General features: G+C 44.3%; 1 protein-coding gene across 4 annotated transcripts in view; it reads left to right on the top strand.

Moving 5' to 3' along the window:
• Nucleotides 1-24,913, top strand: part of LOC126066134 (protein HIRA) — a 115,664-nt gene extending 90,751 nt beyond the window's left edge. For 3 of the 4 annotated variants that reach the window (XM_049867028.1, XM_049867025.1, XM_049867026.1), the window contains 6 exons: nt 2,062-2,223; nt 2,866-2,924; nt 3,293-3,398; nt 4,764-4,886; nt 5,528-5,691; nt 24,116-24,913. In XM_049867028.1, the coding sequence (XP_049722985.1) occupies nt 2,062-2,223; nt 2,866-2,924; nt 3,293-3,398; nt 4,764-4,886; nt 5,528-5,691; nt 24,116-24,570 (1,069 nt within the window). In that variant the 3' untranslated portion in view covers nt 24,571-24,913. Of the gene's footprint in view, nt 1-2,061; nt 2,224-2,865; nt 2,925-3,292; nt 3,399-4,763; nt 4,887-5,527; nt 5,692-7,779; nt 7,869-24,115 lie in introns of all 4 variants that reach the window. The other variant, XM_049867027.1, reaches the window with a different exon arrangement.
• The last annotated feature ends 506 nt before the right edge of the window (nt 24,914-25,419 follow it).

Genomic DNA, 25,419 nt, shown 5'->3' with positions numbered 1-25,419 from the left:
CTGGGCCCTGCTTGTGGATTTGTCATCCCAGTCCCAGCCCAGTGTCCAACCAAGTTGGCATTATTATCCCCAGGTTACAGATGGGGAAACTGAGGTATAGAGGGTCACCGAAACCAGGATTTGAACCCAGGTCATCTGATTCTTGTGTCTGTACCAGATTCCTAAAGACTTGGGTTCTAGGCTGAGCTCTGCTTACCTCTCTCACCTTAGATATTTATCCAAGGAAGTTGGGAGGGTTTCTGACTGCCCCTAAACCTCCAGCCCAGTCTTTCCCCAACTGTACTTTGAGGGGAGACCTAGCTTCAGAGAGGTTAGTAGTCCAGTGTCTTCCTGTGGGCTTTGGGGCCATGAGCCCCCTGGGGCTGCATGCAGCTCTGCCCTGCAGCTGCTTTTATCTGGAGAAAGTGTCCACCATTTGCTTTACTTCCTAGGTAGACACCTGGCCTGTGGTTAAGGACCATGTACTCTTACAAGGGTTTTAGAGAGATGATTGGCTTAAATGAACATTTATTTTGATTAGTCCCCTTATCATTTATCATGGCTTTACATGTAAGATGCTTTTACAAGTGTACACAAACACTTGGCCTTATCTCCTAGGTCAGGATTCCCATGGCCCTCAGCAAGTTTGTGGTGTTAGGCCTAGAAGAAACCCTCCATTCTGTTCGAAGAAACCCTCCATTCTGTTCCTCCCTCACCTTACCTCTTAGGGTTAGCAGGCTTGTAAAGGGCAGAGAGGCCTGTATGTTGGGTGCTGCCGTGGCCCCCCCTCTGTCCCTGGTCCCAGGGCAGGTGGTGCGCACCAGCTGGGTGTAAGGGATGTCAGCTTGGCCTTTTGTATGGTGACGCAGCAGCTGCTGGGAGGGGCAGCCAGCCTGAAGACCTGGAACCCTCCTCTTGCACAGTCCTGCCTGGCCCAGCGAGCCTGCAGACCTACTCCCTGAAGCTGCAGCCCCAGAGTAGTGGCTTCCTTTGCTGTGGGCTGGCTCAAGGAAGGCTCTGACCCTTAGAGATGAGCAGACTGAATTCAGTCACATCACCTCAGAGAACTCCCTGCTGCCAGGTCCTGCTAAAAGCTTTCTGTCACTCATATTCTCAAAATAGACATTCGTAAACAAAAACTTTCCACTTGCCTCTCCCTTTTCAGAGGCCCGATAACCACAGTGTCTCTGGGATAGGCATTTGGCAGAGCCTCTTACAAGACCTTCTTGCTGTGAACCTGCGGCAGGGGAGGGTCTCCATGCAGACCACAGGTACTAGCTGAGCAGAATCAAAGTGGCATTAAGGAGGGCTCTGGGTGGTCTGCTGGGACCAGGGTCTCGCTGGGCTGTGCTGCTCACATGCCCCAGCTTCCCAAGGTCTGAGATTCTGGTCTCACCCTGTGGTTCTCACTGGGAAGGCAGCAGTCTGCTTGTGCTGAGGCACATCCAAAGGGCTTATGGTTGCTCAGAGAGAGACATTCAGCAGTGTCTAAACATACAGTCTCACACGAAGCACTCCTTCCTCAGGGAGCAGCACACCTCTCCCATCCTAGGCTATAAAGTTCTCCTGAGTGCTCAGCCAGTCGGAGATGTGCCCAGTCATTCTAGCACTTTCTCAGCCTATCTTGGCAGAGACCTTCTCAAGACTTGTCTGGCTAGTTGTAGGCTGGAGACTGTCCTGTGGGTGCTCTGTGTGCCTCATCTGTCAGTCGAGGCACACTTCCTGGGTAAATGTCAGGTTCAGTAGTCTTCCAAGGCACACACACCCTAGGTCAGTGCTAATGTGATCTCAGAAAAGCTTGAGCAACACCCGTGGACAGGAGATGACCGTGGTCTCTTTCAGTTAAGCTCCTGTCAGCCCTGCCGTGCCCAGTCCTCAACAGCCTCTGTCCTCATGGTAGGCCCTCTCCTGTCCTTTCCCTCGGGCCAAACCTGCTCAGGGGAAGGCGGTGTTGCAAACAGGACACCTCCTGTTGGGCACAGGCAGAGCCTGGTCAGTGAAGGCTCTGCCTGTATCGGGTCTGCTGCCTTTGCCACAGCTCCCAGAACCCCAGTGACGCCTGTTTCTCCTCTGCCTTTGCAGTGACATAGTGTGTGTCGCCTGTGAAAAGAGGATGCTGTCAGTGTTCTCTACCTGTGGCCGCCGGCTCCTTCCTCCTATCCTCCTGCCGTCCCCAATCTCTACTTTGCACTGCACGGGCCCCTACGTCATGGCGCTCACGGCTGCAGCCACACTGTCTGTCTGGTGAGAGGGCAAGCACAGCATGGGGTAGAGTCCAGGTGGGGCAGGAAGGCTGCAGGTCCCACCTGCTTAAGCCTTCTCATTGCAGGGAGCCCAGCTGACATGCCCTCTGGGCCCTGCCGGCTTGGTGGAGCTTAGCACTCCTCTCAGCAGGAGGCCCTGAGAAATCAGAGACACCCCTGTGTTGGCCCCCGTGCTAGGTGAGGGATGGAGGAGGGGCGCCAGAGGAAGTGAGGCAACCTCATGCCGCGCAGGAGACAAGAGCAGATGTCGTGACAGATCATAGTGTCTAAGTGAATACGGCAGGGGGCCTTGTGTGGGGTTCCTCAGAAGCAGGCTCTCAGCTGGAAGAGTGTGGCCTGGAAGAGTGTGGCCACCATTCTGGGGTGGCTGCTGTGGCCTGTCTTCTTCCAAAGTATGTGGGCAGTGCTGGCAGAGGTGGGGACCTGGGAGCTCTGTTGCCTGGGCCCTCTGCTGTAGATGTCTGCAGAGGGAGCATGTTGGTGCACAGCAAGCAGAAGCCGCTGGGAGCCTGCACCTAGAACTGCATAGGGACATGCGGGTGGCAGTGGGATGGATGGCAGCCTCAGCACCCTGATGCATTTGCTAAGGTTAGAGAGTAAGGTGTTTCCTGTCTCCCCTTAGGGATGTTCACAAACAGGTGGTGGTGGTGAAAGAAGAGTCTTTACACTCCATCTTGGCAGGTAACCTGGGGAGTGGGCTGACCCTGGTCCACTAGGGTAGGAGCCTGGGCAGGGCAGCCCAAGTCCCAGTTCTGACATGGGAGGGCAGAGGCTCTCAGGAGGCAGATGGAACCTCACGTGGCAGGGGGAGACACTGTGTCTCCTGGGGCACATTTGAACGGACCTTTCTTTTTTTTTTTGAGAGGTGGGTGGAGGTGAGGATGGCACACATAAATCATAGAGGAGCAGTTCCCTAGTTCCAGAGTCAGCGTTAAGGAGCCTGTTGCTGGGACCGAGGGAATTGTGGTTTGAATTTCTCTTTTGGTGCATGTGCAAAGACTTGGTCTGGTCAGGGCACACCTGGAACTCACTCCTCTGCTGTCCCCCAGGAAGTGATATGACGGTGTCACAAATCTTGCTGACACAGCATGGAATCCCAGTGATGAACCTGTCTGATGGGAAAGCATATTGCTTTAATCCGTCTCTTTCTACATGGTAAGCAAGCTGTCCCCCCGGTGGTGCGCCTTGGAAGAGTGGCAGTGTGCCCTGGACCCAGAGCAGTGAGCAAAGGCCCTGCTCCTGATGGTCGGCCAACCTCACCCTGCTTCCATGTCTCCTGAGCACTGGGCCCCTGCTTGGCTCTGTCTGCTGGAGAAGATGGAGCTCAAACCTATCTGGACATGCCCCACAGTCCCCATGAGGCTGCCAGCCCCTGGCCTCTCTGCCCTCAGAGCATGTGCACAAAGGGCACTTTCCTCCTTGTGCATCGTGTCCTGGGGCCACTGATTTTGGAATAGGCATGTGAACATTTTTATGGTTCTTGATACATATTTTCAGACCAAACTCCATGGCCATCACCAGCAGAGGGGAGCTGACTTCACACTAGTTGATTTCTGTTAGCTTAATAGGTGCAAGGTAGTACTTCTTGCTCACTCTGTCAGTTAGTAAGTTTGTACGTTGACCCCCGCCCCATGTGGAGAATCTGTACTTTTCCCCTGTTCATTATGGAACTTGGAGCTCTTTTCTAGATCTGTACAATCTCTTTATACATCAAAAATCTTAATGAGATGTACGAAGTATGTAAACTGTGTACCAGCCACTCCAAGAAATTCTTTCCTTCTGCCTGCACCTTTGATCCTTCTAACCCCTTTTCTGTTAAGAGTTCTAAGCACAATTATATGCTCACACTGATATTTCTTTCTTGAGCTAAAAAAATAGAAACAAAAACAAACTTTACTAAGTACTGTCTAGTACTCTTTCCCCTAAATTGCAAAACATTGTATATTACATGTAATTAATAATGCAAGAAAGCTGATTAAGAAGAGAAGTATAGAATCTTTGTTGATATCTTTGTATATGAAGAGAGTTTACCAAGGTACCCAACTTTTAAAAAGGGTATAAAGACCTTTCCCTAACAAAGATGTGAAGGGTCCAGAGAGGGAACAAGAACTGACTGTCTGGGGCCATTGCAGAGGCACAGGAAGATGAGAGGCCTGGTGCTTCTTGGCAGCTGGCAGAGGTCTGGTTGATGTGGGCCCCTGTTGGGGTGGATGTTCCACACACACAGAGGGCACCCTTGGTCATCAGGAACTGAGACCATGAAGCCGAAATGTTCACCCTGAGAACCCTATCAGTGACCCTAATTGTCATTAATTTTCCCTTTAAGACAGTAACTTACCAGCCCCATCACTACGAAACCTGTCACTGATGGGCATCTGTCTACCATACGGTGACACTCAGCCTGAGCTAGCTTTCTGGCATGGGCAGGGGGGATGCTTGCTCTGCCATGGCTTCATTGCCAGCCTCCCCCATTAGGCCTCCTGATTTTTCTGAGCTCTATTCCTCTCTCTGCCTTCCCAGGAACCTGGTTTCTGACAAGCAGGACTCATTGGCCCAGTGTGCGGACTTCAGGAACAGCTTGCCGTCCCAAGATGCCATGCTGTGCTCAGGACCGTTAGCCATCATCCAGGGCCGCACCTCCAAGTACGTGACCTGAGTAGCGTGGCCACTGTTGGCAGCCCTGCCCCAGGAAGTGCCTGGGTCAGCACAAACACAGCCCTACCTGGCCTGGTCTTATTGCCCATCCCCTGTGCCCACAGGCAGGCTAGGCTGGGCAGGCAAGGTGCTGAGGGTTGTGGGCCCACATTGGCTAATATCTCAGGAGCATTGAGATACAGGCCCTGTAATAGTGGCCCAAATGGTCCCAGGGTGCTATGGGACATGGATGCCCGTGTTGGGCAGTAGTTCGGGAGAGTGGGGCACAGGGTGGGGGCTCGGGTCAAAGGGACCCATGGCAGTTGGTGTTTTAGAGGGAGCTGAGCTGCTGACCCTATCTCAGGGGCCCCACCTAGTATGCTGCAGCTGACCTGGGGCAGTCAGGTTGGGATGTTCCTGGGATGCCAAAGTGGCCAGAAGGCCCATGGCTGGGACAGGGAGCAGACAGGCCAATGTGGAGTCAGCACACTGGCTGGTGGGCCTCAGGGGAGGCCTCGGCAGCCCTCAGCAGCACTGGCACCTGCCCTCTCTGCCAGCTGCTTGCTGGTGCCCTGGGGCACGTGGTGGCAGCCTTCTGCCCCTAGGCAGTGCCCACTGCCCCCCCATATATGCTCTGTTGGTCTCTGCAGTTCAGGAAGGCAGGCTGCCCGGCTTTTCTCCATGCCTCACGTGGTACAGCAGGAGACTACCTTGGCCTACCTGGAGAACCAGGTTGCAGCAGCACTCAGTCTGCAGTCCAGCCATGAGTACCGCCATTGGCTCCTCATCTATGCACGGTACCTCGTGAATGAAGGTGAGGATCCTCCCAGGCCTGGCTTGATCCATCTCTACATGGCCCACCCTCTTTAAGCCCCTGAATCAGGGAAAAGGTGCGGTAGAGCAGGGCTCCCTACACCCTCATTCCTCATGGTCCTCCGCAGTCGCCCCCGAGGCCCTGGCTGCCTGCTACCCTCTCAAGCTAGCTGGGCCCCTCCAGCCTGAGCTGTGGCCAGGGTAGTATAGCCAGTCCAGCCCATCACAGGCTCTGAGGCCCTGAGCAGAGAAGGTCCTGAGGATGTCTCTTCGTCGGACCAGAAGGATTGAGAGGGAGGAGGCCAGGAGGAATGCGTGGGAAGATTTTCTCTGGAGGAGCAGAGACGAGGTTCTGACTCCCGCTCTTCATCACAGCCTTGGAAAGCCCATCACCTGGGGAGGGCAACTTCTGGCAGCTTCCAGTGGGCCTGCATTTCCCTTCTCCCAGCCCCTCCTGCCCGGAAGGGCCTTCCTGCCGTCCATCTGCCTCCCCAGCCCTCCAACCCAGGCTTTCCTTCCAGGGCTCTCAGAGCACCTGGGCTGCCCCCTTGCTGGCATCCCCCCATCTTTCCCTGTTGGTCAGTGGAAAAGCAAGGTGTGTTGGAAGAGGTGGATATACTGTTCTTGAAATGACTCCATCAGCCTTTCGGCTAGTCAAGTGTGCTTTACCAACCCCTATTCCTGCCTGCACTCGGCCTCCAGGGGCTATGGTGTGGGGACAGCCCTCCTCACATTTGCCCTATGTCACCTCACAGCCCCAGGCCAGGCCCACTCTTCTTAGCCTGGCTGCAGAGCCGCCTTTTTCTCCTGGACTTTTTGGTTTTCTATTCCCATCATCTTCCCTCTTATGTTTAAGTACAGAAAAGACAGAGGGAAACATGACAAACCCTATAAATGTAACTCCTAGAATTAACATGTCATATTGGCCTCAGATTATATAAATATGTTCATGTTCACAACAGTCATGACTGATAAACCTGAAGCTGCTCTTCTCTGCAGAGGAACTCCAGTGAGTTTGATGTTCACTCTTATGCCCAGTAGATATGGTCGCTAACTTTTCTGAATACTGAGTCTTCCCAAGCCCTCACACCATTCTGGCTTTCCTGGGGTTCTCCAGTCATGTCTTGGGTCTTGTACCCCCACCCTCTTTGGGAAACCTCTTCTCATTGCTCTCTGGTTTGCTTCGTCCTGAGTGTTGGTCAGGACTCACTGTGATGCCGTTTTTGAAGTCGTTGCCTCCTCCTGGCCCCACCACCCATTTGTGGGATCACATCTCCTGTTTGCTTTACTTTATTCCATCTTCCACACACACCAGTCACTTACTTCATCTGTCCCTTGTTTTCTCAGCTGTAAAAGGAGTAGCCAAGTATTAGGAAAGACCTCATTCAAGTCCAAAACTCCTAGGAGTCCAGCTTCATCTGTTTTATTCTACACCCTTATCTTTGAGTGATTTCATGTATTCCCTATGGCTTCAGCTGGCCCCAAGTGTGACAGACCCTCCAGATTCTGCAGCCAACACTTCTGGCAGCCAATCTGACTGTGCCCATGACCCTTGAGTTGACAGGCCTGTGCCTGCTTCTTCCATCTCCTCAGCTCAGTCCCTGCTTCCTCTAAGTTCATGCTCTCACCATCTCATACCTCCTGAGGGCTGGCCTCCTGACCCTTCCAATCATGTGTTCACACCAGCTGCCAAGATGTCTTCTCTGAAGCAGATCAGACCAGCCCACTCCCCTCCTTTAACAATTCCCCATGTTTTCCCATCACCTTGGGGAGTTTCTTACAGAACTGGCCGTGTCTTGCTTTTTCCTTAAGCCCAGCACACAGAGGTGGTGCCGGCTTGCAGCTCAGCAAGTGCTTGTCCAGAGAGTGGGTGAGTGAGCGAGTGAGTGAGAGTCTGTGATTATAGGTCTCAGTGCCCCAAACTGAGAGACACGCAAGAGGTGTTTTTGCCCAGTGCGATAAAATAAGCATTTGTTCATTCTGTTTTGATATGCACAACAAACTTAGCATATTCTTGATTTTTTTATTTCTTTTTGTAATGTATTCCTGTTTTCTGTTTTGTTTTGTTTTTTGTTTTTTCTGTAATTAGGGTTTGAATACCGACTCCGAGAAATATGCAAGGACTTACTGGGTCCGGTTCACTACTCCACTGGAAGCCAGTGGGAGTCAACAGTAGTGGTAGGTGCTTGTTTCCTTCTTGCCGCAAGAATTCTCGCCTGAGAAGTGAAGGTGGAGATTTATAAAATAAGCCAAAGTGCTTCACAGTTCTTCCCCACCAAACTTCTGTAGCACACTGCCTTGGGCCCCAGAATCAGTGTAGGATAAGGGCTGGAGCTCCACGCCAGGCAGGTGCTGGGCCCTTTGGAGCATTCAGTTAGTGCACTGAGGAATGCCTGCCCATATGAGGGGCTGTGGATTTAGCAGTGATGATGGAAGAGCCTTCCCTCCCCATTGCGGAGCTGGTAGTTTGGTAGAGAGGTACACATAAAGCAGTAAACAATTTAGGTCAACCAGATACTTACAGACTGAATTGATGCTAAGAAGCAAATAAGCACGTTAATAAGACAAGCGTGACTGGAAAGAGTGGTCAGGGAAGAGCTCAGAAGAGGGTGTTTAAGATGAGAATGAGCCAGCTCTGCAGAGACCTGTGGGGGGAGAACTTACTGGTTAACTTCCTGGGAACAGCAAGTACAAAGAGGCTGGTATGTTTGAGGCCACCGTGCTGCAGCATAGTGGCCAAAAGAGAAGGTGGGGTGAGATGGGGCAGGAGAGATGAGCAGAGGCAGATCATGGAGCCCTTGTGAGGAGTGGGAGCTTTAATCTAGGCAGCGGGAGCCAGTGGAGGAGCTTCCACAGGGATGACATTACCTGACATGGGAAAGCAGTCAGGGCGAGTTTTGCAAGAGCCCCAGAAATAAACGAAGGTTTCTTGCATCAGTGTGCTGGCTGATGAGAGAAGAGAGGAGATTCAGAATGTTTTTAGGAGGCAGAACCAACAGCAGTTGGTTGGATGAAGAGTAGGTGAGGAAAAGAGAATAATGAGCACATGGTCACCTCCAGAGCTGTTTGGCTTGTATAGCTGCCTGGATGCCAGTGAGTGACCTGGGGAAGGAGCAGCCTGGTAAAGGTGGGTAAGATATGGATCCAAGAGTTAACTCCACTGCTTCACTCACTCATTCAGCAAATATGGATGGGGCCTCTGCTGTGGCACAGGGCAGGCCTCATTGAGCAAGGCAAAGTGAGTCCCTGCCTCTGTGGATCTGCAGACTAAACAGATTAGTGAACTGATGGAGTGTGCTGGGTGAGATGAGTGCTGTGAAGAACATAAAGAGGGCAGAGCCATATGGACCCCTGAAGGGAGTTATGTAAGGGGTTTCAGGAGAGCCCTCACTGACTGACTGAGCAGAACCCATCAAAGGTGAGGGAGGAGCCATGCAGGTATTTTGGGAAAGAGTATCCAAACAGAGCACAGCAAGTGCAAAGGCCCTGAGATGGCAGGACTTGAAGTATCAGAGCATGAGCTGAGTGGAGCTGAGATCAGACAGGGTCAGTCCGGGGCTTTGATGACCATACTATATCGTGTCCTTTTTTTTTTTTTTTTTTTTTTTTAAATTCCTTTTTTATTTTGTTGCAGTATATTTTCATTAGGTTGGGTAATGAAATCCTAGGTTCAAAGTCAGTTCCCCCCTGGACCCTTGAAGATATTGTTCCACAGAATTTTAGCATCTAAAATGTCTCATGCAAATCTGATTTTCATTGCTTCGTAAGTACTTTTGGGATCCTCTTTTTGGTGGTTGGAAGTTTCATTGATTCTGTGGAACCAGAGAACAGTGATTTTTTTTTTTCTCTTTCTCTCTGATTATATCTTCTTTCCATTTTCCCCATCATCTAAGAGATGCAGTGTGCTCTCTTTTTAAAATCTGCTGTCAATTTTTTTATAGTTTCAGTTCTCTTCCAAAATTTTCAATCTAGTCTTTCATCTACTTGAGTATAGTAAACTTCGTTATTTTAGAATTTGATGTTGGTATTTCTAGTATTGGGAGCCCTTGTGGATCTGTTTCTATTGCCTGTTGTTTCTGCTGGTTCTCATTCATATTGTCTTATCCCTTCATGTGCTATTTGTCTTTGACTGTCTGCTGGACATGGTATTTGAAAAATTATCTGCAGAAATAGTTTGAGGCCTAGGGTAATGTTCCTTTCCTCCATAGAGCACTGTTATCTGCTAATGCCGGCTTCTTGAGGCACCAGCACTGCAGGGTCACCTTGATCCAGCTCAGTGGTCGAGGTTTTCTGGGGTTCCCTGGGGACTCAAAGCTGGGCTCTCGCTGGTACAGGGGCTGGCTTACTTCCAGTATCCCTATATTACTAGGGTGCATCCTTTGGGTGCACCATCCAAAAGATTTATTAGAGACCCCATCCGCATGGGCCCTGGGCCCCTGCTTTTGTTCCATTGGGCCCTCAAGTCTTTTAGAAGCTCTGCTCAGCCTCTTCTTCATCAGTAAATGTTCCTGAGGCAAAACCATCCCTTTCTGGATTTCTGCCTTCTTATATCCTGGCCCAGTCATTCTTCACTAGCACTAGCTCTTTGAGCTCTGTTTCTGTTCAGCTTTCCCCTTATCCTCAGCAAGGGGGTTATTCTGAATTACCTGGTTTTGTACTAGAAGGAAAAGTTCATAGCATCTTCTCAAATACCTCCTGCATATACCAACCAGAAGATTTTTCAAGGTTAGCTTTTATTCCCTGAGTTATCTCTGCCTTGTCTAGGTTCAAGGAGCCCTAGTAGCACAGTCGTTAAGCTCCTAGTTGCTAGCTGAAAGATTGGCAGTTTGAACCCATCAGCCACTCAGCAGGAGAAAGATGTGGCAGTACACTTCCATAAAGATTTAGAGCCTTGGAAACCCTGTGGGACAGTTCTACTCTGTCCTGTAGGGTCGCTATGAGTCAAAATTGACTGGACAGCAACAGGTTTGGTTTTTGGTTTATAGGGTCACTATGAATCGAAATCATCCTGACAGCACACAACAAAAACATAGGACGTGAAATATGCATCCAAATTTATTTTAAATTTAGATAGTCCAAGAGACTATCCAGTTGTCCCAGCATCATTGAGTAGATAATGTATCTTTTCCTCAACTAATTTAAAATGTAACCTTTATCCCATCTTAAATCCACCTGTCAGTTTTTGTCAGTTTCTAGACTTCTTCCCTGTGCCTTCTCTGCCTCAGGACCATGCATGGCAGTAGGCTAGGCATCTTTGCATGTCTGTGATCCACGTGAGGGCGAGGCTTCTCTTTTCTGATGTTGTCAGGGAGCACAGGGCCTGGCACTGTCTGAATGGGTCCTTGTGGACAGCAGTCTCAGGTTGTGTACTGGGCATGTTGTGAGGACCCCTGTGTCTGCAGAGTGTGGTAGACCTGGTTTTCTGGTGGGCCTCAGCTGCAAAGCCTGTGATTCATGGTAATATTGGGTTCACACATGGTTGGTGTCATTCGTCTGTGTGTGGCCTGCTTTCATCTCATCCAATTTATTCATGTATTTACAATGAATGCTGTGAGCCTACCACACACTTACGGAGGCTGAAGCAGTATTAATAATTGACACCAACCTCTGTGTTCCCATTTCATCCTCCTGCCTCCCCCAGAGGTCATCAGCATCTTGAATTTTAGACTTTTCATTTCTATCCTTTTAATTTTTAATCATTCACTCATATCCCCTCCCCCCATCCCTTTTCTAATGCATATACACATATTCAGCTCAAATACGGTTGCCTAAACCATGTTTGGTTTTAGTTGTCTGTGAACTTTTTATGAAGGGTAAGCCCTGGGTGGTGAAAATGGTTAACACACTTGGCTTCTAACCAAAGGGTTGAAGGTTTGTGTCCTTTCAGAGACACCTTGGAAGAAAGGCCTGGCAATCTACTTCTGAAAAATCAGCAGTTGAAAATCCTGTGGAGCACAGCTCTACTCTTGACATACACGGGTCGCCATGAGTTGGGATTGACTCGACAGCTATTATAAAAAAAAAAATGCTGTCTTCTGGATTATGCTATCCTTACACAGCATTATGTTACTCAGGTTTTTCCACATTGCCTACGGCTACAGTTCATTTGTGTTTACTTCTGAATAATATTCAATCTGTAGTTTCCCCACACTTGATGAGCCTACTCTCCTGTCAGTGGGCATGTAGGCTATTTCAGTCCGGACCATCATCACAGAGCTGCTGTGAACACTCTCGTATTTGTCTCATAGTGTTCATGTGCTAAAGTGTTCTTGGGTTTATACTTACGAGCTGGAACCTTGGGTCATGGGATATGCTGTTGTAAGACTTTGCAGCATTATGCCAAACTGTTTTCAAAGTAGTATATTAATCTATGCCACCCACTCAAAGTGTATATAACAAACTGATTAATATACATCTATCCAGTACTAAATATGGTCAGACTTCCTGATATTTGCCAATAGAATGAGTATAAGATGCCATTTTATTTTGATTTTCATTTGTTTTTCCCTGATAACGAGGTTGAACACTTTCGTTTTGATTATGAATTTCCTTCCACTATTTAATGCCTGTTTTATTTAATAAATTAATTAAAATTTATTTATTTATTTAATGCCTGTTCATGTCTTTTGCCCATTTTCAACAAGATTGTGCTTTTTGATCAGTACAAGTTTTCTGTATATTCTTAATATTAGTCTTTTGTTTTTTTTATATGTTCTTTTTATACCTAGGAGTGGAATTGTTGGGTCAAGTAGTAACTCTGTGTTTAATTTTTTGAGGAATTGCAGAGTGTTTTCCAAAGTGGTTGCACCATTTTACATTCCCACCAGCAGGGTATGAGTGTTCTTACTTCTCTATTTCTCTACATCCTCACAAATACTTGTTGTCCCTATTTTTTATCATAGTCATCCTAGTGGTAGGAAGGGATACTTCATTGTGGTTTTTTTTTTTTTTTTAATAACTTTTATTAAGCTTCAAGTGAACGTTTACAAATCCAATCAGTCTGTCACATATAAGTTTACATACATCTCACTCCCTACTTCACTGTGGTTTTGATTTGCGTTTCCCTGATGGCTAATGATGTTGGGCGTCTTTTCATATGCTTATTCACCATTTAGAGATACGAAAAACTGTCAGTTCCAATCCTTTGCCCATTTTTTAATTACTTGTCTTTTTATTGTTGAGTTGTAAGTTCTTTATATATTCTGGATACTTTATGTTTGTCAGGTATATGATTTTCAGACCTTACCAGATATCAGATATATATTTTCTTCCTTTTCTTGGGTTGCCTTTTCACATTCTTGATGGTGCCCTTTGTAGCACAGGAGTTTTTCATTTTGATGAGTCTAATTTATCTGTTTCTTGTTGCCATTCTTTTGAGTGTTAACATCTAAAAAGTCACTGCCTGATCCAAGGTCACAAAGTTTTATACCTATGTTATCTACTAAGGGTTTTATAGTTTTAGCTCTTACATTTAGGTCAGTGATCATTTTGAGTTGATTTTTTCAGTATGATGTGAAGTAAGTATCTAACTTTATATTTCACACGTGGATCTCCAGTTGGTCCAGCACCATTTGTAGAAAGACTGTTCTTTCCTGTATTGAATTTTTTTTGGTACTGTGTCAAAAAGCCATTGACCATAAATGCAAGGGTTAATTTCTAGACTCTCAATTCTTCTATTTTTCTGTATGTCTGTCCTTATGCAGGTGGTGTAGTGGTTAAGTGCTACAGCTGCTAACCAATGGGTCGGCAGTTGGAATCTGCCAGGTGCTCCTTGAAAACTCTATGGGGCAGTTATACTCTGCCCTGTAGGGTCGCTATGAGTTGAAATCTACTCGACAGCAGTGGATTTGGTTTTGGTTTTGGATCCTTATGCAAATACCACATTGACTTGATTACTGAAGCTTTTGTATTCAGTTTTGAAATCAGGAAGTGTAAGTCATCCAGGTTTGTTCTTCTTTATCAAGATTGTTTTGGCTATACTGAATTCCTTATATTTCTATATAAATTTTAGTATCAGCTTATCAATTTCTGCAAAAAAAAATCCAGCTGAGATTTTCACAGAGATTGCATTGAATCTATAGATCAATTTGGGGAATATTGCCATCTTAACAGTATTAAGTCTTCAGATCCAAAGTATTTTATTCTTTTCATGTTTTTATAAATGGAATTGTTTTCTAATTTTATTTTTGTATTGTTCATTGCTAGTGTATGGAAATACAATTGATTTTTTTATATTGATCTTGATGCAAACTTGATAAATTTATTCGCTCTAATAGTGTTTTTAGTAGATTCCTTAGGATTTTCTGTATATGAGAGCATGACATTTGGTAATACAGTTTTACTTCTTCCTTCTCAACCTAGATGACCTTTTTTTTTTAATGACCCTGGCTAGAACCTCCAGTAAAATGTTGCATCGTGATCTTAGGGGGAAAGTATATTAAGTATGATGCTAGCTGTAAGTTTTTCTTAGATGCATTTTATCAGTTGAGAAGGTTTCCTCTATTACTGATTTGTTAAGTGTTTTTATTGTTAAGGGCGTTGAATTTTTTCAAATGGTTTTTCTGTTGTCTATGCAGATGATCATATGGGTTTTTTTTTTTTTTTTTTTTTTTACTTTATATATTAATATTGGAAACCCTGGTGGTGTAGTGTTTAAGTGCTACGGCTGCTAACCAAAGGGTCGGCAGTTCGAATCCGCCAGGCGCTCCTTGGAAACTTTATGGGGCAGTTCTACTCTGTCCTGTAGGGTCGCTATGAGTCGGAATGTTTTTTTTATATTAATATGGTGTATTTAAAAAAAAAATTTTTTTTTTTTTAAATTACAGTAATTAATTTTTGTATGTTAAACAAACCTTGCATTCCTAAGACAAATCCCCCTTGGTCATGTCATACTTGTTTTTATATGTTGCTGAAATTGGTTTGCTAGCCTTTTGTTGGTGATTTTTACATCTATATCAATAAGGAATATTGGTTTATAGTTTTCTTTTTTAGGGATGTCTTTGCCTGGTTTTGGCATCAGGATGATACTCGACTCCAAATGAGTTGGGAAGTGTTCTTCTCTTCTCCATTTGGAAGAGTTGGTGAAGGATTGATGTTAATTACTTTTTAGATATTTTTAAATATTTGGCAGTTAAGCCATATAGTTCTCTTTATAAAGTTTTGATTACTAATTCAATATCTTTACTTATTATAAGTCTATTCAGATTTTCTATTTAATCAGCTATGGTAGTTTGTGTCTTTCTAGGAATTTGTCCATTTCGTCTGGGTTATCTAATTTGTTAGCATCATGTGGCAACTCTGAAAAGCAGATGCCCATCCCAGGGTTTGTTTTCATTGTTGCTGTTGTTTATTTATTTATTGACTTTCCTGAACTAATTCTGTAAAGTATGCTTTATCATATGTGGCCACTGAAATCACTGCTCCATTAGTTTCATGGTCAGCTAGTGGTTGTACAGAGATTTTCTTAAAAGCCTTGAACCAACAAGTGTCCCAGCTTTTGCTGAGGGGCTCTGTATGCATGTTGGGGCATGTTTTCCATGCTTCAGCAGGCAGTTTACTACTCTACCATAACCCTCACTTCCTGCTTGTACAGAGCCTCAAGGTCAGCCAGAAGTGAGACACTGGGGCCTTCTCATGTCTTTCCTGGAAATGCAGACAGACCTGCACATGCACACAGCCTTCTAGATTCCCAGGAATACACTGGAACTTTTTAAAGCCTTTCTTGGACATCTTGTTCCCCAGCTTTTCCTTTTAAGGTTTTATGTCAGTTTTTTTGCCCCATTGCTTCAGACATCTATGATGTTAAACAGTTACTGCTGATTGTTTTCAACAAACTGCTATACACAGTGAGTTGAATAAAGTTAAGCCCTGTAAGTGGGAGTTACCAGAGAAACGGCATAGAGTTCTCTGAGAATAGGGCTTGTTGGAAGCTCCAAACTTGTTCTGTCCGCTCCAGTGGCTGCTAGGCTGCTAGTTTTCACCATAAACTTTGATGTGTTTTCATTCTGTTCCAAGTATTTTCTGATTTTTCTTTTTGTTTATTTCTTGACCCATGCGTTCTTTAAAAATATGTTAGTTTTCAAATACTTGGGGATTTTTCAGAGTCCTTTCTGTTATATTTTTATTTTATTTCCGTTGTGGTCAGAGAACATAACTTTGCATGGCTTGAATCCTTTTACATTTATTAAGATTTATCTGTGGCCCATAATGTGATCTGTCTTGTTAAATGTTCTTTATGCCCTTGAAAATAATGTGTATTCTGCTGTTGTTGGATAGAGTGTTCTATAAATGTCAAGTTTATTGACAGTGTTCAAATCTTCTTTATCCTAACTTATTTTTGTTTACTTGCTCTGTCAGTTACTGAGAGTAGGGTATTGAAATATCCAACTAAATTCTGGTATTGTATTTTTTTTCCCCTTGCAATTATATCTGTCTTTGCTTCAAGTATTTTGAAACTCCATTATTATTTGCATAAATGTTTAGGATTGTTATGTGCTTTTGAGAAATTGAGGAATCTTTATCATTATGAAGTGGGCTTTATCCTTGATAATATTCTTTGCTCTAAAATCTATGTTGTGTGATATTAATATAGCCAATCCAGCTTTCTTTAGATTAGTGTTAGTGTGGTATCTTTTTCTATCCTTTAATTTTAACCTACTTACATTTTTAGATATAATGAGTTTCTTGAAGGCAGCATATAAGTGGTTATTGCTTTTTTATTTAATCTGAGATTCTATGCCTTTAATTAGTGTTTAGACATTTTAACATGATTATCGATGTGTTTGGGTTTAAATCTAAGGAGCCCTGGTGGTGCAGTGGTTAAAGCACCCAGCTCCTAACCAAAAGGTTTGAACCCACCAGCTGTTCCTTGGGAGAAAGATGTGACAGTCTGCTTCTGTAAAGATTTACAGCCTTGGAAACCCTATGGGGCAGTTCTACTCTGTCCTATAGGATCACTATGAGTTGGAATCGACTCACAATGGGTTGGATTTAAATCTACCATCTTGTCTTTCTATTTATCCTTTTTTTCTGCCTTCCTTTAAATGAATTAAAAGTTTTCTGTGATTCTATCTTCTTTGTTGACTTATTAGCTATACTTCTTTGTTTTGTTTTTTTCTGGGGGGTGGTTGCCTTAGATGATATAATATATACCTTTAACTACCACAGTCTCCCTTCAGGTAATATTATACCACTTCATATATTGTATCTTTTAATGGTATACTTCTATATCGCCTCTTGGCCTTTGTGTTACTCTTGTCATACCTTTTATTTCTACATGTTACAAAGCTCAAACTTTGTTTTTATTATTTTTGTTTTAAAAATAAGAGCTTTGTAAACATTTTATCATTCAGATTTTTATAACAGTTCAGAAATTTAAGTTCTTAATCCCTTTGGAGTCATGTTGTAAATTAATCAACCCACCAGTTGCCTTCTGGTTGACTCCTGCTTATGGTGATGCCATGCGTGTCAGAAGAGAATTGTGCTCTGTAGGGTCTTCAGTCATTGATTTTTTGGAAGTAGATCACGAGGCCTTTCTTCCAAGGCACCTCTGGGTGGACACAAACCTCCAACCTTTCCGTTAGCAGCCACGTGGTTAATCGCCTGCACCTCCAGTTTATTGAATGTTATTGTTAGGTGCCGTGGAGTTGGTTCCAATGCTTAGTGACCCTGTGTACAACAGAACAAAACATGGCCCAGTCCTGTGCCATCCTCACAATTGTTGTTGTGTTTGAGGCCATTGTTGAAGCCTCTATGTCAGTCTATCTCATCGAGGGTTGTCCTCTTTTTTGCTAACCCTTTACTTTATACCAGGCAGGGACTGGTCCCTCTTGATACCATGTCCAAAGTACGTAAAATGAAGTCTTGCTAACTTCCTTTCTAAGAAGCACTCTGCCTGCACTTCTCCCAAGACATTTATTATATGCACTCTTATTTATTAAAAAAAAAAAAAAACCATTGCCATCAAGTCAATTCTGACTCATAGTGACCCTGGCACAGTGGTTGTGCTCTTGGCTGCTAACCAGAAGGTCAGCCGTTCAAACCCACCAGCTGCTGCATGGGAGAAAGATGCAACAGTTTGCTTCTGTAAAGATTTACAGCCTTGGAAACCCTATGGGGCAGTTCTGTTCTGTCCTACAGGGTTGCTATAAGTCGGCATCAACTCAATAACAACGGGAGATTTATTAAATACAAAAAAAACCCACTGCCATCGATTTGATTCTGACTCATATCGACCCTATAGGGCAGAGTAGAACTGCCCCATGGGTTTCCAAGGCTGTAATCTTTTCCAAAGCAGACTGCCACATGTTTCTCCCACGGAGCCACTGTGAGTTACAACCGCAAACCTTTCAGTTAGGAGCCGAGCACTTAACCACTATGCCACCACCTAACCTGCTTTGCCTTCTCTCTCATTTATCAAAATGGGTCTGTTTATAAGATCTGTCTATATTACTCTTACTTGATAATATACCTGCATGTTTGATAAGCTAGGGGATGTCTTGGCTATTGGCTTCTTACTCATCCATATAAATTTTAGAATTATTAATGCATCAGGTTCCATTGAAAACCCTATTGGGCATTTGTTTGGAGATGCATTGGACCAGTAGGTCCATTTACGAAGAATTGGCATCTTTATCATACTGGATGGTCTCTTACAAATTTAAATTTTCTTTAATGCCGTTTAGTAAAATTTTATAATTTTCAGCACAAAGGCCATGTCCAACTTTTGTTAGACTTATTCTTAGATTTTATAATTTGTCTATTCTGAATGATACATTATTTGGTTTTCTAGTTATTTATAATAGTCATCAGCCCTCGTTTTAGACATTTCCATATTTTTATTAATTTGTCAATAATGTGGTTTTTATGTGCAGTAAGCAGTCAAGTCATCTGCAAAAAATCATTTTACTTCCCGTTTTCCAATTTTCATGCCTTTTCCCCCCCGTGTTTTATTGTGCTTATTAACAACTTCAGTACAGTATTGAAACCAGTTAGGTTTTTCTAATATTAAACTCTCTTTCCTTTCCTGGAATAAACCCAACTTGGCCATAGTTATTATCTTTTTTATTCATTGTTAGAATTGACTGCTAATAATTTATGAGGATTTGTACATCTCATTTTATCCAAAATAGGCCTAGAATTTTCTATTCTTATACCGTCCTTTAGAATCAAGGTTATATGTACATGATAGAATGAACTGGGTATAGTTTCTCATTTTCTTGTTCTCTGAGTTTGTATAAGATTAGAAAAATCTGTTCCTTGAAAGTTTTTTAGAAGTCAATTAAAAAACCTATTGACAGGAGCCCTAATACATGGCATAAATAGTATACAAGCCATAACTAACAACGCACAAACACCAGAAGAGAAACTAGATAACTGTGGGAGCTGAAAATCAAATGCTTACGCTCATCAAGACTTCACCAAAAGAGTTAAAAAGACAACTTATAGACTGGGAGAAAATTTTTGGCTACAACGTATCCAGTAAAGATCTAATTTCTAAAATCTACAAGATACTGTAAGTCCTCAATGACAGAAAGACATATAACCCAATTAAAAAATAGGCAAAGGATATGAACAGACACTTCACCAAAGAAGACATTCAGGTGGCTAACAGACACATGAGGAAATGTTCACAGTCATTAGCCATTAGAGAAATGCAAATCAAAACTACAATGAGATACCATCTCACCCCAACAAGGCTGGCACTAATGCAAAAAACACAAAATTAAATGTTGGAGGGATTGAAACTCTTATACAGTGCTGGTAGGAATGTAAAATGGTACAACCACTTTGGAAAACGATATGGCACTCCCTTAAAAAGCTAGAAAGAGAAATCACAGCGACGCTATAGAACAGAATAGGACTGCCCCATAGAGTTTCCAAGGAGCTCCTGGCATATTCAAACTGCTGACCCTTTGGTTAGCAGCCATAGCACTTAACCACTATGCCACCAGGGTTTCTACTAGAAATACCGTAAGATCCAGCAATCCCACTCCTAGGAATATACCCAAGAGAAATAAGACCCATCACACAAATAGACATATGCATGCCCATGTTCATTGCAGTATAATTCACAATAGCAAAAAGATGGAAACAACCTAAATGCCCATCAGCAGATGAATGAATGAACAAATTATGGTACATACACCAATAGAATACTTTGCAATCTTACAACATGGATGAATCTGGAGAGCATCATGCTGAGTGAAATAACTTGGTCACAAAAGAACAAATACTGTATGAGACCACTATTATAAGAACTTAAGAAAAGGGTTAAACAAGGAAAAAAAGCATTCTTTTGTGATTATGAGGATGGGGAGAGGGGAGGGGAAATCACTAACTAGATAGTAGACAAGGATCAACTTCAGTGAAGGGAAGGACAACACACAGTACAGGGGAAGTCAGCACAACTGGACCAAAGCAAAAGCAAAGATGTTTCCTGGACACATCCCAACACTTTGAGGGACAGAGTAGCTGGGGCTGGAGCCTGGGGACCATAGTTTTGGGGGACATCTATGTCAATTGGCGTAACAGTTTATAAAGAAAATGTTCTACATACCGTTTTGGTGAGTAGCATCTGGGGTCTTAAAAGCTTGTGAGTCACCATCTAAGATACATCAATTGGTTCCATCCCACTCAGAGCAAAGGAGAATGAAGAAAACCAAAGACACAAGGAAAATTCTAGCCCAAAGGACTAAAAGGACCAAATAAACCAGAGACTCCACCAGCCTGAGACCAAAAGAACTAGATGGTTCCCAGCTACCACCAGTGACTGCCCTGACAGGGAACACAACAGAGAGTCCCAGGCAAGGCAGGAGAAAAATGTAGACCAGAACTTAAATTCACATGAAAAGACCAGACTTAATGGTCTGACATAGACTGGAGGAATGCCTGAAACTCTGGCCCCAGAGGTGCTGTTAACCCAGAACTGAAACCATTCCCGAAGCCCACTCTTGGGACTCTAAAACAAAAAATAATGCATATGAAGAATTTGTTTCTTAGTTCAGTTAGATACACAAGATCAAATGGGCAGCTCCTGTCCAAAAGTAGGATGAGAAGGCAGGAAGGGACAGGAGCTGGTTGAATGGACACAGGGAACCCAGGGAGGAAAGGGGCAGTGTGCTGTTACATTGTGGGGATTGTGACTAATGTCACAAAACAATATGTATATAAATTTTTGAATGAGAAATTGAGCTGTAAACTTTCACCTAAAGCACAATAAAAAAAAAAAAATAGCACTTGCTACTTGGAAAAAAAAATAAAGTACCTTTCTTGTAGACAGTAAAAAAAAAAAAACCCTACTGGCGTGATGTTTTGTTTGTGCTAAGATTTAAGTTCCTGGTTTCTATTTCTTTTTGTGTCAGTTTTGATGAATTTTATTTTTCCAGGAGTTTGTCAGTTTTCTCTAAATGTTCAAATATGTTGGCGTAAAATTGTTGATAGTATTTAAGTATGTTCCTGGTTTTATTCCTGTTTCTTTGAGCTTTCTCCCTTTTTCTTGATTATTTTTGCCAAAGGTTTATCTTTTAGTCTTTTCAAAGAATGCCTTTTGTCTTTAGTCCTCTTCTCTATTGAATCTTTGTTTTCTACTTCATTGATTTCAACTATTTGTTATATTCTTTATTTTGCTTGTGTGCGTGTGTGTTTTCTGGCGTCTTTTGTTCTCTCATTGATGCTTCAGGTTGGACTCTTGGGTCAGTGATTGTCAGTTTTTTCATGTTGTCTAAGCTGTTTTCTGCTTTTGCTGCATCCCACTAGTTTTAATGTATTTAATCTTTTTATTACCATTCACTTAAAAATCATTTTTAATTTCAAATAATTAGAATTAATTCCCTCTTTGACTCATAAGTTCTACTCAGTAGTGTTTTAATCAGAGAAAATGATCTGTATCAGGGATAGCAAATTTTTCCTGTAAAGGACTAGCTAGTAAATATTAAGACTCTGCAGGCCATACATTCTCTATTGCAACTACTCAGTTCTGCTGTTAGATATGTTCCATGTGTGCCGGAGCAGAATGTGAGTTCTCTGATTGTGGGAGCCTCATTTTAGGTATGTCCATCAGGTCAAGTCTGTTAAATGCTGTGTGTGTATTACCTGAACCTGCAGCTCTTTGCCTGCCTAACCCATCAATAATTGTATATTACCTGAACCTGCAGCTCTTTGCCTGCCTAACCCATCAATAATTGTATATTAAGATCTCCACCTGTGAGGGTGGTTTTGTTCTTCTCTTTGACTCTCTCTTTACCTAATGTTGCATTTTATCTTAAAGTCTATTGTCTGAGAATAGTAAAACTACTTACTTTCATATAGTATTTGCTAACATATCTTTTTCTTTTCTTTTACTTTCAGCCTTTCTTGTCCATGTTTATGTGTTTATGCTAACATCTCATGACTGTTTTTGTTTTATCCAATCCGATAAACTTTTATAGCCAAGTTTAGTCTATTTACATTTTTATTTGCTTGCTTTTTTTTTTTTTTAAAGACTACCATAAACTTGAGCAAGGGAGTTAATCATATTACTTTCCATACCTCTTTTAGTATCTTCTGGAGTTGTCTCTTACTTTGAGCATAAGGAGCCCCGGTGGTACAGCTGTTATGCGCTCAGCTGCTCTTCAAACCTACCAGGAGCTACGGGGCAGTTTTATCCTGTCATATAGGGCTGCTGTGAGTTGGAATTGACTCGACAGCACACAACAGCACTTTGAGCATATCCTCTAAAAGCATTTTCAGGGTGTGTCTTTCCTGTGGCAAACATTCTGAGGTTTTATAAGCCTAAGAATGTTTTTATTACACCTTCATCTGTGAATAACTGTGTGGCAGCATAAAAAAGTCTAGATTATAATTTTTTTTCCAATACATTAAAAACATTTTGAACCTTGGTGCCTCTTCCTTTGTAGGTGATATGCTTTTTAGAAACTTGCAGACATTTTTCTGTCTTTGATATTCTCAAATTATGTATGTTTTATTCTAATGTGTCTATATGTGAGTTTTTCCATACCTCACTTGATCAGCACTCTTTGGAACCTTTCGGTCTAAAGCCATTCACTTTTCTTTAATTATATGAAATTCATATTATTTATTCAATGATTTCCCTCTCTTCTGTGGGACCCTATTTTGTAGGTAGTGGGCGCATCTGCTGCCCTCCATTTTCCTTTCCACCTTCTTTGTGCTGCCTCCCTGCTCCGGCATGGGCTGCTCCTCTCTCTGATCCTCCTCTCTAGTTTGGTCTTCAGCAGCATCCATTCTCCTGCTTACCCCATCTCCTATGCCTTTTGCTTCAACTACTGTGTTTCTCAAACCTAATATCTGCACTTGGTTTTTTTCTGTGATTTCTAGTCTTGTTACTAACTTATTTTAAATTCTTGGGCCTTTTTTTCCAGTGCCTCTGCTTTAGAAGGTAACTGTCATCCTGTTGGTTATTTTCCTTTGAGGCAGTTGTACCCCTCAGGGCCCTGCTCTTTTGGCCTGTGCAGTGGACTCCAGCCTGCCTGGCAGTACATGTGGCAGAAGGACCAAGGCAGGCGTGGTGCCAGTGCATCCCAGGCGTAGGCAAGATCCAAGGGCAGAGAGCCCCGGGATTGTAAAACTAAAGCTAGTCCCTGCCCCCTAGGCACCTCCTCACTTCTGGGCTCGACCTCAAACCCCTAGAGAGCAGCAACGTGAGGGAGCAGCCCCTCCTGAGATTACCTTCCTTTCATCCCTCAACCAATATTTCACTTCCTTCCTGCCTTGGAAAGCCAAGCTACTGTGGCTGCTGACCAGTGCAGGGAGAAGGTCAGCAGCAACTGAGCCTTGCAAACTAAGAGGAGACGAAGGAGAACTTTCCCCAGTTTATCATTGCACTGTGCTAATCCCCTTCACCTTGCTGTGGTGCCCCCCGCCACACATGCACTGCACCAGTCTAGTCCTTGCATACATCCTCATGCACACCAGCCAAGCCCCTCACATCCATTCCCCACATCCACCAGCCTTCACTCTCATCCTGCAAACATACCAGCCCTAACATCCATTCCCCAAGTGTACCAGCCCTCACATCCATCTCCCACACGCACGCACCAGCCCTCACACTCATTCCCCAAGCATATCAGCCCTCACGTCCGTCCCCAATCATACCAGCCATCACGTCCATCCCCCAAGCACACCAGTCCTCACGTCCATCATGCGGGTATACCAGCCTTTGTATCCATCGCCCACATATATCAGCTCTCAAGTCCCTTTCCGATGTGTACCAGCCCTAATGTCCATCCCGCATGTGCACCAGCCCAGCTTCCGCCCTACCACAGTTTCTTGGGGTACAGGGCAATTGTTTGTTTCTGCCTGTGGTTTCTCCAGAGATTGGCCATGGGTCAGGTGGGCAAACACAGGTTCCCCACAGTTTACATCTACTTACTATTGCCTGCATTGAGCTGTCACTCCTGTTTCCACAGGGTCTGCGGAAGAGGGAGCTGCTGAAGGAGCTACTGCCAGTCATTGGACAGAACCTCCGCTTCCAGCGACTTTTCACCGAGTGTCAGGAACAGCTCGACATCCTGAGGGACAAGTAGTGTGCCCCAGCCTGCCCCAGTTGCAGCAAAGGCAGGGCCACACTCTGGTCACTGACCATACCCAGGGCCATCTCTCACCTGGCCAGGCTACAGTAGAAGGAGGAGACACTGGCAGGAAGTGTGGTGTCCTGCACCTGCGCTGGCCCAGCATCCTGGGTGCACTTCCCGTGTGTCCTGGGCCAGATGTTCCCTCACGAGGGGGCAGCTCTACCCGCAACTCGGCCCCGCCTCCAGGACCCCCGTGCAGAGCTGGGGCTAGGACTCTGCCCTGCTGCTTTGGGGTCAGCGTGGCGCTGCCAAGCCTGCCGCCTCCTGTACGGTCCCGAGGTGGACACTAGCCCCTGCCACTGCAGGCGCCGTGCTGCTTCAGCTATGACGAATGAGCCATTTGTGAGAGAGAATCCTGAAACATTAATGTATTATGCAGTCAGTAGACTGACCTGAGACCTATGTAAAAGGAAAGGCTATTCCAACACACGGACTATTTTTATACTAGAATTTGCTAACTTGTAATATGTAATTTTCCTTTTGGCCAATAATCAGGATTTCCCTATAAGTCACTTGGACATTGGTCTCTTGTAGGAAATTTAAACTCTAATTATGACAGCTACATTGAAGAATAATTGTACTGAAATTAACTTGTCTATCTTCATTTGGTTTTAATTTTTAATGTTTGTAAAAAGAGACTGTTTTTGGGGGATGGGACAGAGGGGTGGGCGATTTCTTTTTTAAGTGTAAAATAAATGAAGATGCATTGGATACCAAACCACCTTGGCTTCCCCTACCTTTTCCTTCTAATTTCCCTCCTTCCCTCCTCCACCATGGATCCTTCTCTCCTGAAGTGGGTGGTAATGGAACATCAGAGATAGAAGGGATCTTTGATGCCATCTAATCCCCACAGCCCCTCCATGCAGAAATTTATTTTGCAATGTGGATGTCATGGCCCTGATGGTGCATGATCTCAAGCTGGGCCAGGGCCGGCATGTAGGCCCCCTTCTGTGTGTCATTGAGTATGCCCCAGGTCCCTGATCATGCAGCCTGCTTGGCCCACACCAGCACCTCTTGAGTGGTTTCCCAGGCTGGGCTGCTTGGCTAGTCTCCTAGAAGGAATCAGTAACTGTGAACTTCTCTTTAAGGAATGAGGAGCCAGAGGTTTGCCATGCAGGTCAGGAAGTTCCCCTGGCAAT

The sequence above is a fragment of the Elephas maximus genome, chromosome 22 (assembly GCF_024166365.1).
Source record: "Elephas maximus indicus isolate mEleMax1 chromosome 22, mEleMax1 primary haplotype, whole genome shotgun sequence".
Lineage (NCBI taxonomy): Eukaryota > Metazoa > Chordata > Mammalia > Proboscidea > Elephantidae > Elephas > Elephas maximus.
This window is presented reverse-complemented; position numbering and strand designations above follow the sequence as displayed.